This window comes from Ostrinia nubilalis, chromosome 15 (assembly GCF_963855985.1).
Source record: "Ostrinia nubilalis chromosome 15, ilOstNubi1.1, whole genome shotgun sequence".
Lineage (NCBI taxonomy): Eukaryota > Metazoa > Arthropoda > Insecta > Lepidoptera > Crambidae > Ostrinia > Ostrinia nubilalis.
The window spans coordinates 10240714-10254713 of record NC_087102.1 but is presented as its reverse complement, the minus strand read 5'-3'; the positions used below and the strand labels follow the sequence as shown (position 1 = coordinate 10254713).

The following is a 14000-nucleotide window of genomic DNA, read 5'->3' as shown; positions in this document are numbered from 1 at the left end:
TTTCAAATTCAAAATACACTCACTGACGCAGGCGTCTGGCCACAGGTTTTTAATACTGCAAAATAGGATGGCCGTGTGTTGTACGTACAATGTATGGAGTTGGTGCACGCCAAAAAGGGAATCATAAGCCCGACGCCTGCTAGATGCGAATCAAAGCTCGACATAATGAGGAGCCTCCATTCACTGAAAATCGCGGACTTTGAGTACCTGGATGAGGCATATTCGTTAGAGTTTTATACCTACTGCTTATGTTGAACACCTACTCGTAGTTTTCAAAATGGCCTGCTTTTGGAGATTTGAGTGTGTTTAATTAGACTGAATTGCAAAATGCCAGGTCCGCTGTGGGTTCCAAAAACAACCAGTTTCATGTATTAAAACTTAACTCACGAAATCATGAAATGTGTTATGAACGGTTCCCTTTTGCGTCCCAATGAGATGATGCTTTCATCTCATTGGGACGCAAAAGGGAACCGTGAAACAAAACACCGAAAAAATCTCCAAAATGATTCCTAAATACAGCAAGTGAATCATGCTTGTAAGCTAAATTTTGTTTGATAGAAAGCACAAACAATAATTTGTGGCACTGCTTTAGAATGCTGTACTTAAAGGTTGCTCTATCATACCTTTAATCGAGTTGTTTGTGCATTAGACTGCTGCAGTGGTCCGATTTTAATTATCTTCTTTTGTTCATATACAAATTCTGGCTGAAACAGACCAATTTTGTCAAAATCCATGTCACATCCAGCGTCACAGAATCCGCCCGCCTTGTTTGAGGAGGGCGCCTGACCGCGGGGCGGGCGCGCAATCAGCTAACCGGATCAGTTCGCAAACACAATTGATAGCGTCACCGACGCACCTACAAAAGTGCAGGTAGTGCTTATTAACTTAGTGCGGACAAAGGCCGTGATGAAGGATCGCGTTGGCCATTCAAACGGACTCGTGGCGAGGATTTTTAATTTATTTAGATGATTTTTTTTAGCAATTTGTAGTTAGTATTGTCAGATCATCTTTTGTATTGTGAATTTATTCATATGTATACACTTAAAGTCCTTGGTTGCCGAACCATCCAAAGCATACAAAGATTAAATGATATAACATTTTAAATTAACTACTATTTTTCCTTAGATTTCTCTGAAACTATAGTAAACTATTAAACTATTTTTCTAGAGCTTTTGTTTTCGAAAGTAATCTCGCGTACTTTCAAAATCAAAGGAACGGGCAGATATTGCGATTTCAATGATACTTAGTTTTACAGGCCAGTTTACGAGATTCAGATTAGATAAGTAATTCGGATTCGGTAAAAATTACAGGCAATAAAGTAAAGCGAAGTTATCTTTGTAGTAAGTAACCTACTAACTTACCGCGTACCTAAATACTTTCATTTTTGACAATGCTTTACTTAATAACTACTACTGTCCCAAAATTCAAAGACAAGCCGGCGTCGTTGGATGGACATGGTCATGACTACCTTAGGAATTTTTCTACTTATTTTTTCTAAAGTAGTCATGAGTACGTCCACCCAGCCATGATTTGTTTGTATTTCAGGCCACCAACAAATGAGGAGAAAGGGGAGCTTTTAAGCTTAGCATACTTCGTTCTACAGCTTTTTTAAAATGTTAACATAATTTGATGATGACATAATGATGACTAGCATCGCACAAGTCTTTAAAAAGCTTAGAACTTTCGAACAGTCATCATGACTGTCAGTAGATTTTTTCTAATGACTGTAGTCATAAGCTATTAACCCAGATACTCCTGAAACATTTTATTATCTCCAAAGTTAATGATCTTTGTATATGAGGCTTAAAAACTGACAAATAACATGGGAAAAATAAGAAAAAAAATATTTCCCTCGTGGAAATTCGGAAAAGCGGTGTCGTTTATAAACAACAGTAGTAAAATGCACTACTATGAGGTATGCATTGCATAAAGTAAACCGTCCTTTATTTTATTTGGCTTTTGTGACAAAACTGAGTAATATTACTTTTGGTATTATCTTTTGTTTCTTTAATTGTAAAAATGCATAACGTAAGATAGGTAACTCGGTATTTCCCTGCATTGCGCACCTTTTTGAGGGATATCGAACTCGAGTCTATGTCTCTTCGACAGGATGTGCGATGCCAAAAGCAAGAGCGTCCGAGGAAGACCAGATTCTTGACATATCCTTACGAGAATGTCAGGATAAATGCTGAGTGGGGAGCCTATTGGGGGGGTCATTCCACTTTGTTCACCTAGGTGAAGAAAGTGAAATAGAAATATTTATTTGTCTTTTTAGTGTCCTCATCTCACCTCGGAACCTTTTCACCTAGCTTCATTTTCCAGGTGGATTACGTCGACTAAAACGATCGCCTTTGTTCACCTAGGAATTAATTCACCCTGGTAAACAAATGCGAAAACCTGTGTGAATTAATTCCTAGATGAACAAAAGCGACTGCTTTAGTCAAATCAAGTCACCTGGATAATATCATCTGGGTGAAATGGTTCTGAGGTGAAATGAGGACACGAAAAATAACACTTTCTTCACCCAGGTGACATCACCGAGGTGAACATAGTGGAATAATCCTATTGGGGCAGTGGCTCAGTAATTGTTTTTATTCTAGTTGTGTTGTTATTGTTTATATCTATGTATTAACTACTGTATCAATAATGATCAGACAATCTAGCACTGGAAAATTATCGTCATTTTCCAGCTCCTCGACGATTTCATGAAGCTTCAGAGCCTGATAATGTGTCCTACAATAAAAAATAAAATAATAATTTCTTGAAAGATAAAGTAGTACATTTTACTGCTGGCGTTTATAAACAACACCAGTTATTTTTCGTTATAACTTCTTACCAAAGGTTCTGAATCAGTGTGATTTGATGTTTATATGTAGTTTATGATACTAACATCACGATTTATATAAACTATCTCAATAAATTGTGCAACTTATTATTACTACTTATCTTGAAAAACTCATCGTTGAAAATGGCTAAATAAACTTGTAAATATTAATTATAACCTAATGAATTATTAACATTTGCCACATAGACTAAGTCGACAAAGCCTTCCCCTGTCAAGTAACATAAATAAATAAAAACAGAAGTACCTACATATTCTCCAATATTTTTTGTTTCTACGTGTTGTTTTAAAACGACGGTAGTATAAAGTGGGTTAAAAACATTTGCTGATCAATTTTCAGTTTAATAGGCAAATAATGTGTTAGCAAATTATGACTGTGTAGCTTTATTAATCTAAGACTATTATTGCTATTTCAGAGACGTCTACCGAAGACCGACACATGCGGTGCATGTGTAATGTTTTTTGTATAAACAACTATTATTTTGTTTCTTAGAATAAGAGACTATAAGACCACGAGTGTTAATATTGTGATCGTCGTTTTTCCACGGGTAAATTGTAATAAAAATCATGTATAATGTTTCAGATTTGTCATTTATATCTGCATTTCTACTTACATATTTACAATTTGATTATACATTGCCATTTAACAGTAATCTTTGAATGTACATCCCAGCTGATCAATAAATATCATTTACATTATTTACAATATTATTCAGTATCGTAAGATAAAAACTAGTTTAATAGTAATCAGTCATCTGTGAAGAAAATTGATCTTTACAATTATGTAATTCCAAATCTTCGAAATCACTTGCTCGATAAAACATCTATACAAAATCTTTATATCGACAAGCTTGAACACATTTGCAATAAAATAACAATAATCTATTAACATTTACGATAATTACGACATTCGTAAGATAAACTACATCAGCTAAGTTAACCTAAATATTATCTCTATTAATAAATATCTGTTATAAATCAATGTAATTTTTATATAACTATACTATTTACAAGCTCATGGTTTTATCACATTTCAACAACACCGTACCAACCGTACCGATACGGTAGAAGATATTAAAATTTATTTCACACTAACACTAGAAAGTTTGAATGTTTGAATGTCAATATGGCCGCCACACAGTTTTTTGCCCTGATATCGCACCATTGTTAATTTTAGTTGACGTTGGACTAGTTGAAAGGACTCGAGTGGTTCTCGTTGAAGGAGCTTTCAGTTCGTTCTTTATCCGCGGCCGGTCTGAGACAGTCGAATCAGCAGCCTGCACTCGCTTCATCTCTTGTAGTTCCACATTAGCTGGTCTCGTGGGATGGAACGCAGACTTCACAACCTCGATGGGCTCCTCATCAGACTCATCAGAAATCGTCGCTTCGTGCATCGAATTGACTTCTGATTTCGAATCGGCTTTCGATCGGTCTGGACTCGCGTTCGCCATGCTACGTGGACTGCTCTGCCTACTGCTAGTCGGCGACAAATGAGCGCTCGATGTGTCCATTGAAGATACGTTGCTTTGCAAATGCCTCAAAGCTTCGTATGGGTTCACGCCGTTCTTAAGTGATAGTTCAGGTGGTATCCCTTTGAGTGCCAACTCAGCTGGATGCGGTGGGAATGGCAATAATCCATTCGCAGGCAGGAATGCGCCTGGTGGAGGTATTAACCCACCAGGAGGAATATTCGCCATCGCTGGTGGGAATGGGAATAGCTCCGCTCCAGGCAGCACCGGCGGCGTCGCTAGCGGTGGCGCTCCTGTTGACAAAAGAAAAAGAAAAATAAGTATTGATTGAATATTTAATGCCCATCTTAGTATGTACAAGCCAACATCACCAACATGACGTAATATGAGAGACGAGTCCTCTGGGACACTGCAAAACGCAAGGGCACTCCGCTGATTCCCCGAACAGTGAGGGTGCATAATCGTACTAAGGATAATATACAATCTGTAGGCGTTTAAAGGCGGCTTCACGAAAGGGATGTTTTTTTAGTGCACATTGGGAGGGCGAGGGTGCAATATTTATTTATCTGAACACGGTTCTTTGCTAGGAGACGAGACGAGGTAATTCGGTTCGGCGTGTCTCTGTTTTGTTGCCGGGTGTGTGTCAGTGCATTAGCTATGCGAGGCACGCGTGGAGGTGCTCCATCGGACACGTGTGTATTCCACAAAGCCGGCTCCATCGCGATAAGGAAGCGGGACTATCTCCCCGGCGCGGACAAAGAGGGCTCGTAACGTGAAATTTTCATTAGCAAAAGCAAGTGTTGAAAAGTTCTTGCTGCGCCAGCTTTGATTCTCGATAGCGTGTAAGAGAAGCTGACGTATAAAAAGGACACGATGAAGGCGCAGATTGGGCCACAAAGAGCTCGGAGGTGGTGCTGCCCTCGTTCCTCTTTTGCACTTTTTCTGTTTGCAGCAGTGGCAGTGCGCAGACCACTTTAAAAGGCAGCGAGGGTGGGAGGGGACGTAACTAGGGGGTAATTTGGTGAGGGGGCCAATATCGGCGTCGCGGCTGATTGAGGTGATCCCTGACCTTTGAATTTGATTCTGCATTCGCTTTGATAATTTTTAATGATTAATTAGCGGATGCATTTGCATTTACATATCGGATGCTTTGTGAAATTTTACCTTTGGTATTGCAATCAGATACATTAAAGATCTTTATCACCATTAATTTAACTGGAATGTCAATGAAACTTATTTGAAAAATGAGTCCAAAGGTTCTTAGCGTATATTGTTAGATTCAGAAAGCTTGAAATAATTGCGAGCATAAATTAAAGCGGTGTGCGTATCCTTGACGAGTGGCACAGGTTTAATAAAAGTCGGTAGGTGTTTGAGCACACGCTCCTCGCGTTTCAGAGGCGGAAACAAAAAGTAGCCGGCGCGTGGTCGCCTGCATTGGAATAAAATTGACTCCACACTCTCTCGAACGAAGGCAGCCTTTTTACTTGTGTTCGCCCCCCCGGACTTCAGCGGGTGGTTATGCCTCGGTCGGACGGTGTTGTTTTGCAGCGCTCAAGAGATGCTCCTTTTATTGCACCCGCTTTGCGTTGTTCGGCCTTGGGGTGTTTCAGGCGCAAGCAACATGTTTTCGAGTGTTTGCCGAATCGGGAATTTTTAAATTAACAAATACCGAATTTGTACGCTGATTGCAAACGGATTTAGAACAACGGAAATGTACAAGTTTTTTGGTATCTTAGGTACTTATGTTTGAACTGCAATCGCGGAACTATCGGATGGAAAATAAAATGCGAATACAGATCTACTCTCAAAAGCTAAATTGGTCGGAATGTACTATTTTTGAAAGCGTCTATTTTTCAATATTAAACTGAAAATTGCTATCAATCCCCAAGCGTATTTATTGTTTGCGTATTTACTCTCTCTACTATTAAAAGTAGATTGAAGAAGGAATAATAGATACATAGATGATTGGAGTTAACTAAGGTCACAACCTGTCAAATTTACGTCGCCATATACGCCTGAGCCTGACGTAACTTAATAATAATATGCCAATGATTTAACATTATCTCCAATTTATAAAATTTTTCTTAGTTCTTAATCAGGAAATACGAGCCTGCGAAGTCCTAACCAGACTTTTAACAAACAGATTCGAAACGTGGTTCAATTTGTTTGTCTCATCTGAGAATCAAACCCAAGACAACGGGATCGTATCATCCAGACCCATGTGCAAATGGAGGCTGTACCAAATTAAAAGGAATATCGACAATACCTTTAACTAGTGCTGCAGTGGAGTCCCTCATCTGTGGCGGCCTGAAGTAATCCGCCCAGGCGTAGTTCAGGTAAGCGGCGTCCAGCCATCCAGGGTTTAGCAGGAACGGACTGAAGGCTCCAGGATGTCCGTAGCCGTAATCTGTAACAATGAAACGATATTTAGTCATCTTGATCAAATAAGAATGAATATCTTCTGAATCTTCCAAAAAGGAGTAATACCTATCCCATAGGACTTTAAATAAAGTGAACCTGCTTTGGAGCTAAAGAAGTTCAAATATCGTATGTTTGTTAATATCTTTTCATAAATTAATAATCTGGATGCGGGTGGCGCAGGACCGGTCTTTGTGGAAAGTGGGGGAGGCCTTTGTCCAGCTTTGGACGTCTTTCGTTTGAAACGAACGAACGAACGAAATTAATAATTTTATATCTACGAAAAAAACGCAAACAATCCATATTATGTGGATTCATTTACTCATATGCGGATTAGGGTAAATCCAAAGAAAAACCAGCGAATAAATCGGAAAGGGACGTAAAATGTGGGCAAATCGTTCGCAATAAGGAGTGATTGACGAAGCGAGGTCACCGAGTCTTCAGGCACGTCCGCAAGCACTAAAGTCACAAAGGCGACCCATAAAGGCGGCGACACACGGGCCGGCACTGTTTGCCGCGACTATAACAGAGGGTCTGTATACAAAACGAGCCGGTTTACTACTGCAGTTAGCCGGCTCCTCTGTACCATACGATTTTACGATCCTCCACCGTCACGTTGCCTTTCGCCTTTCAGCCGGTGAAACGATTTTTTATTTGTTTAATCGATAGCTACTGAAGACGCCATCGCCGTCTATTTTGGGTTTACGGCATTCCTTAATTCAATCGAGCCATCTTAATCGATCAGGGGTATCGACTTTTTATTACGGGATTAAAATGTTTATGAGCACTTCGCGTACTTTGTTTTCGCCCTGTAAACATTTAGTTTAGCGACTTAGATAATGTTGCGAGCGTCTTTTCAAGTAGGCTCGTTTTAGATCTAAAACGGGCGTCTGTCTTTTGTTTTGCTATTTTTATTGCCCAGTAGAGATGTTTATAAAACAATTGACGAGCGTAAACACAACCCGTTTGGGGAGATTAGCGCGTTCCGTGAGCGTTACCCCAAATCGCGGGTATTTTAAATTAAGAACGTGATGGATGGCCCGTCGCGCTGTCATGCGGCAATCCCGTGAAGAACGTTCCGACATCATGGAACAATAATAAGTTAAATGTGGAACTCGGAAATGGCCCGCTCCATTTGTTAATGCCAGTATTCAATTAAATTCAGTTCCCCGACCCTCTGCATATGCGGGGCTCTGAATATTAACGGGGTAGCGAGCATGTCTAATGTTGAGATGTGGAACATGATATTTTTGCTAAGCACATTAATAAATCAGTATTCTTTTCCTGATTGAAGTAACTGTAAGTACATATCCATTATTTTTAGAACCATTAAGTATTTTTGGAATGTTGGAATGCAACTTTTAATGTTTCCAAGATCTATTCGTCGCGGCTGTAGCGTGGCGACCTAAATACATTAATGTGTTAATGTGGCTCAAATCAAAAGCCGTTCTGACCAATTCGGCACCGCTGAGACAATAAACGTATGAATTATACGACTTATAAGTGTCAAAACGGGCGTTAAATAACTCTGATGGGATGCGAGCGTGTTGTCTCGTAAATTATTGTCGAGATGTGAGCGCGTTAAATAAATGGAATCAGAATTATGAGTCGTACGGCGGACGCGATGCCGCGATGGCGGCGTCCCATATAAAACCCGCATTCGTAATAGCGGTAACAGTTGTAGATCAAGGCGGATTAATTTAAACGTTCATGAAATATTTTGATTCGCTGAAGAATTAGTAAACAAACTATTTAAATTTTTTAAATAAATCGGTATGAGCGTGTTAGGTAAAGTAGGTATGAAGATGCATTTATGAAAATTTTTAATGTGTGTTATAGATTATTAGCAGTGGTAAAATTATTGTTTTTTGATTTGAAGTATATTGTTCTTCTGTTTTTAATATAAAGCTGTTTAAGATTGTAACTACCTATGCGATTAGTAATTTACAGTATTCATTATTTATTTAAAAACCTCTAAATTATTTCTACTTTAATATTATGCTATGTGAACATGACTTTCAATATCAAAACCTAGGGTCGTTTTAATACCATGGAGTGGGGTAACGAGGGATGTGGTATAACAGCTAACTGGGACATAAAATCCATATTTTAGAGGCGGGCAGATCAAACAGAGTTTACGACGGTCGGACTGTTTACATCTGGCGCGGTACGAAACTTGGTAACCGCTGGAACTGCAAGTGCTGGTTATTGTTACGCTTGCATTTGCGAATGCTGATTAAAATCTTGGAGTAACGCTGTTACTTTAGTAATTATTCTTGATCTTAAATTGTTAGAACGGTTTCAACATCTTAACTGTTTTGAACCCAATTTAGGGACGGGACAAAACGGTCAGCAAATTTAATAAGTTCAATTAGATTTTTTCATTCCTGAAAAATTAAATTGTTTGAACGGTTTTCTGTATCTTATCTGTCTTTAACCCAAATTAGGGACGGGGCAAAGTGATCATGAAATGAGAACTTTAAATAATTTAGTGTTGCCTAGCTAGAGAACCTAGTATTTTTTTGGATGAAGTAGTAGCATGTATTGCATGGTAGTAGTAATTAAACTCTTGCTTATTTCTTTATTTGATGCGTCATTAAGTTTTTTCCTTATTTTGAACACAACATGGCTGCGCTGCGCTACAAAATAGAAGAGTAAAAACATAGAATAAAGACTAATCTAATCATAGACAAATTTTTTTTACTATTTTTAATTTTTATGTTCTGTATTGAACATAAGGTATAATGACCAAACTGTGAACATTAGATAAATACTATATTTGATTAAATTATACTACTGTCGTAGATTATGAACTGTTAATATCAAGAAATCGAAACATCATTTCAGTTTCATGAACTTTGTAGCTTTGAAACCAATTGTTGAAATGCTTGTTTTTACCCACCATTCCCTTAATGCCCTTGAATTTTACATCCCTTTACTCCTATCACTTTTCTTTTTAATTACGACGTCTGGTTGTTCTACAATAATTAGCCTTTACGCGGTCATTAAGTCGGTCCATTGATCACTTTATTTACCCGGCGCCTTTGATGTCGAGGATGTTAGTTTTCCGCACTGTCTTTTTATTATTTGGCCGAAGTTTGGTGCGTTGTTTATACAGACGGTCTAGGTTAATGTTGCTGCGTCCGAAATAGATTTGTGGTGTCAAATTATGAATACGGTTACCAATTGGTTAACGGTTTGATTGAGTCTGATGTATTTTTCATTGGTGTTAATTGTATGATTTGAGCGTACGTTTGAATTACGTTTTGATTAAGGCATTACAGGGTTGTCCTTGCTCATGCATTTATGAACTGAAGAAAAAAACGCGTTTGGTCATTAGTCCGATTAAACTAAGTATATTAAGCTCTAAATGCAGTATAGAGTCTGAAATAGCAATGTCAGACGCCTATGGTAGATTATTATAAATAAATAAATAAATTCTTTATTGACATAAAGTGTTACACTAAAACATACAACACAGTAATTAATGTAGATTACGACAATCCAGATAGGTACACAAAACAGTATGTTGAGTGAATCCTGGCACCCAAGCTAAGATTTAACTTGTGTTATGGGTACCAAGGCTCTCTCTAATATGAAGGTGAAGCAGTAATATTACAAGCTAAGGACAAATTTTTTAACATTAGTAGACTTATTATTTATTATGGTTTAGTTGCACCATCTTACTTTAACTTTAACAAACGTCAAAACACTGTCAAACTGTATATAAAAACACCGGTTATCGTTATAACTACAGCTAAAGTTAGGTGGTGCAACTCCAGCCTAAGTCTGACATCAGGCTTGTGACTTTTGTTAGGTTTGACCTTTGACCCACTCAGTTTTAGTACACAACCTTACTCCTTCAGTAAAAATTAGGATGTAATGCACAAGAACAAAAATAATGCTGTTAGAGTTGCAATGCCAGAATCTAGTCCAGTCTAAGTAGTAAAGAAAAACAACGCAGATAGAGTTAATAACAGTTGTAACGACATGATTGGCAGCTAATTTACAAGCACGTGTTTAACATCAACCGAACGATACAAAACTCAGAAGCTCCTTAAATTTAAAACCGTGTAAAAGTCAGCATCCATTTATAAAGGCCAAGTCACAACAACTCTCTTAATGTAACTCTCCTGAAGACAATCGGAGTTATTTTGGGAGAGCAGTCAATGATGCCACGTTAACAGTAGTGATGCAACGGACACAATACTTTTACGAATTTGAAATCTAAATATGTACTTCTAATACTTATTAACTGTAATCTATAATTTTATAAACCATTGTGCGATAAAGATATTGTTGATTCTGCACAGCAGTTTTGTACAATTTTAGAACCGAATGGTTTCTAATCTTATTTGAGAACTAACCCACCAACTTTACCTCACCATCACTATCCATATTTTTTGGTTAAATGTGTTTTTTTTTAAGTTGGAAATTATTTGGAAACTTTATTTTTGATTTCTGTCGCAGTTAAGCTTCAGTGTATGTTCAATCTAGTATAACCACAGAATAATAATAAGTACTACGTACAGAAGTTTTACTTCGCGAAGATATTTAAAAAAATGTATGCTCAATGTCATTAACAATATGGTGTAATTTAGCCTGTCTCAAGAGTCAAGCACCATTTTGTTGACAAACGTCAGTGATCGGCACTGCGCCGAAGCTATAGGGCTGACTTCGGTAAAATGATGTGACGTGAGGTGCCAAACTGCGGAAAATGGCGGAGGAAATACATGATTTAGCATGAATTATCATGAATAATATTAACTACTTATCTATCTCTCAGTGTCTTCAGGCAACTTAAAAAAGTTCATTCTGTGTTTTTATTATTATTTAGGCCGTTAAATACTGCACAGTATTTTTAGTACACCATTTTCTTTATTTTCTTCCATCATACACAAGAATACGCGTGCGTGAGTCAATGTTCGCTCGTATGTGAGGCCTTGTTAAATAGTATCCTGTAGGTGGGCCATCGTGCGTGTTTTGTTTTCGATGTAAACTCGCGGAGATGAACAGGCCTGGTATAACTAAGGGTAGAACGCTCGCTTTTCTTTTTTTAAAGCAAATATTATGCAGGTACCTTGATAGTGAGTACGAATATTCGTGTTCGTCACAACACTAGTGTACGATGATTCCTCAAGTAGTTGAGCATTAAGCGGAGTAGCAATTAACGTCTGCGTGATTGAATGTTTCTCACGACGTACTGGCCCGTACAGATGTTAATTTCGGACTGACGGATTTACGAAATTGCCTGGGATGTGTTTTGTTTGGTGTTCTTTTGTTTTGTTTATTCACATCTGCGTACAGCAGTACGCTATATAAAACTTGTTCTTATTTTATTGTACTGTAGGATTGAAATAAAATTTTAACGATCAGTGCGGTACGGGGCTGTGTGATTCGTGGTTGAAATTCGAAAACTAAAAATAAATTATTAACGAAAATGAGAGAACTGATTAATAACGATGAAGAGCGATATGAAAAATTACAAATTAAACCGGAAAATTAAAAAAGAAAAAGAAAGATTGCACTATTTATCAATGTCGCTACGAAATTCCGTAGTACAAAAAGTGTAGAGTCGCCAAAATATTCATTCAACCGACATATTTTTTAGACGTTTCCCAACGATTAGGCTTGTCATGACGTCTTTAGCCATGATTTATCAGTTTTTAAGAGCTTGCGGATTTAGAATAAGATCGTTTAGTGTGCGGTCGAGTGTCGTGGCGCCGCAGAATCGACGCCGAACCCGCGGGCTGGCGGCGCGCCAAGCTGCGCGCACGCATCTTTGTGAAAAATTCGCATTTCTGTTTCAAAATTGTGCTTGGATTATTGGATATTCATCTCTAATTCTATTTCTTTATTTCTGTAAGATGAATTTATAGTTTTGGGACTTTTGTTTAGTAGAACTCGTATTTTACATTTATTTTCTTTCTTATTTCAATGAACGTTATGAATTTTTGTCAAACGTTGTTTTATTAGTTTAGATTTTTACTCTGTAAATTACAATTAATTGCTTTAATATTGATTATTTAATAAATAAGTTAATAAAAGTTACAAAAGTGGACCTGCGAATAGATTCGACCTAGAATTTATAATAGAAGCTCTAACTTAGGCAAGCAATTTAAATTTAAATAATGTAAGCGTTCAATTAAATATTTTTAAAACCAAATAAATGAAATAGAAAAATAATGAACTTACTTTGTTTGGTTCTGGGTTCTCTGGGTCCATCAACGGTAACTTTGATGGCTTTGATGTACGTGGCGACTTGGCTGGGGAATGTGCTGATGGTGATCGTCAGCGAAAAAGACTTTCCGCGACCACTGCGACCGACGAACCTCAAGTCATTGAACTTGGCCACTTGGTTCTTCATCACAGCAGTACAATTCCTCAGCTCCGCCATCACATTCTCGTCATTCCCTGCCTTGATTGTCACTAAAGTGCCGTCCTGCACATCATCCAGAGCCACCACTTTGAAAGCCACTGGTAGGGACTTGTTTGAGCGCCAGTGTCCAGGCAGCGCAGAGCACAGCACCGCCGGCGACCCAGTCTGCACCAGCTCGCCGTGGCTCTGCCTGTAGTACTCGTGGATGTGGGAATACACGTCAGCCATACTGGGGGCCGGGGGGCTCGCGTGCGGAAGGTGCATCGACTCCAGGCTACCCTCAACGAACACCGCACCGACTCTCGACACGCCACTGAAGTCCTACGTCACGCCACTGTTGTCCAAACACACCGGCAAAAGTTTCAAACACGCGATCAAATTTCGAACTCACGCGCGAAGACTCGGAAAGTTGTGCAAAGTACGAGCGCGAGACGTCGTGTGAGCCGCCAGCGAGCGTCTACGCTCTACACCACTTGTTGGGCGCGGACGGCAAGACGCCGGGCGGGGATTGGGAAAAATAAACGGGCGGCCGTGGGACTCGTCGAGACCGCAAGCCGAAGACTCACGACGCGCAACGAAGTCGCGGCGAAGGGACGCGTACTCGCGAGGACTCGGTTTCGACTGATGACTGTGATACGACGCGACTTTTTCCGATGGTCAATATTTTGCGTTCGCGCGGTCGCCGCCCCCACCCGGGTGGCGGCCCCTACGTCTCGTAAAAAGCGGGAAGGAGACGAAGGGTGCGGGCAGCGCGGTGCCGTGGCGGGAACGAGCGGGACGGCCGCGGTTGGTGTCTGCGTTTTTATAAAAATGCTTGTGGAAGCGAGACGCCGCGGGCCGGAGGCGTCGGGTGGGAGAGGGATGGGTGGATTTTTTTGAATCATCGCGGTGA

The 14000-nt window shown here is 39.2% G+C and overlaps 1 protein-coding gene across 1 annotated transcript; it reads right to left on the bottom strand.

Moving 5' to 3' along the window:
* Nucleotides 1-3956: 3956 nt before the first annotated feature.
* On the bottom strand, nucleotides 3957-13687 carry LOC135078942 (segmentation protein Runt-like). The gene is made up of 3 exons (XM_063973544.1): nucleotides 12925-13687; nucleotides 6578-6718; nucleotides 3957-4604 (listed from the first exon to the last, which is right to left on the bottom strand). Exons 1-3 carry the CDS (start codon nucleotides 13370-13372, stop codon nucleotides 3964-3966), a joined length of 1230 nt encoding a protein of 409 aa, XP_063829614.1. The 5' UTR covers nucleotides 13373-13687; the 3' UTR covers nucleotides 3957-3963.
* Nucleotides 13688-14000: the final 313 nt, after the last annotated feature.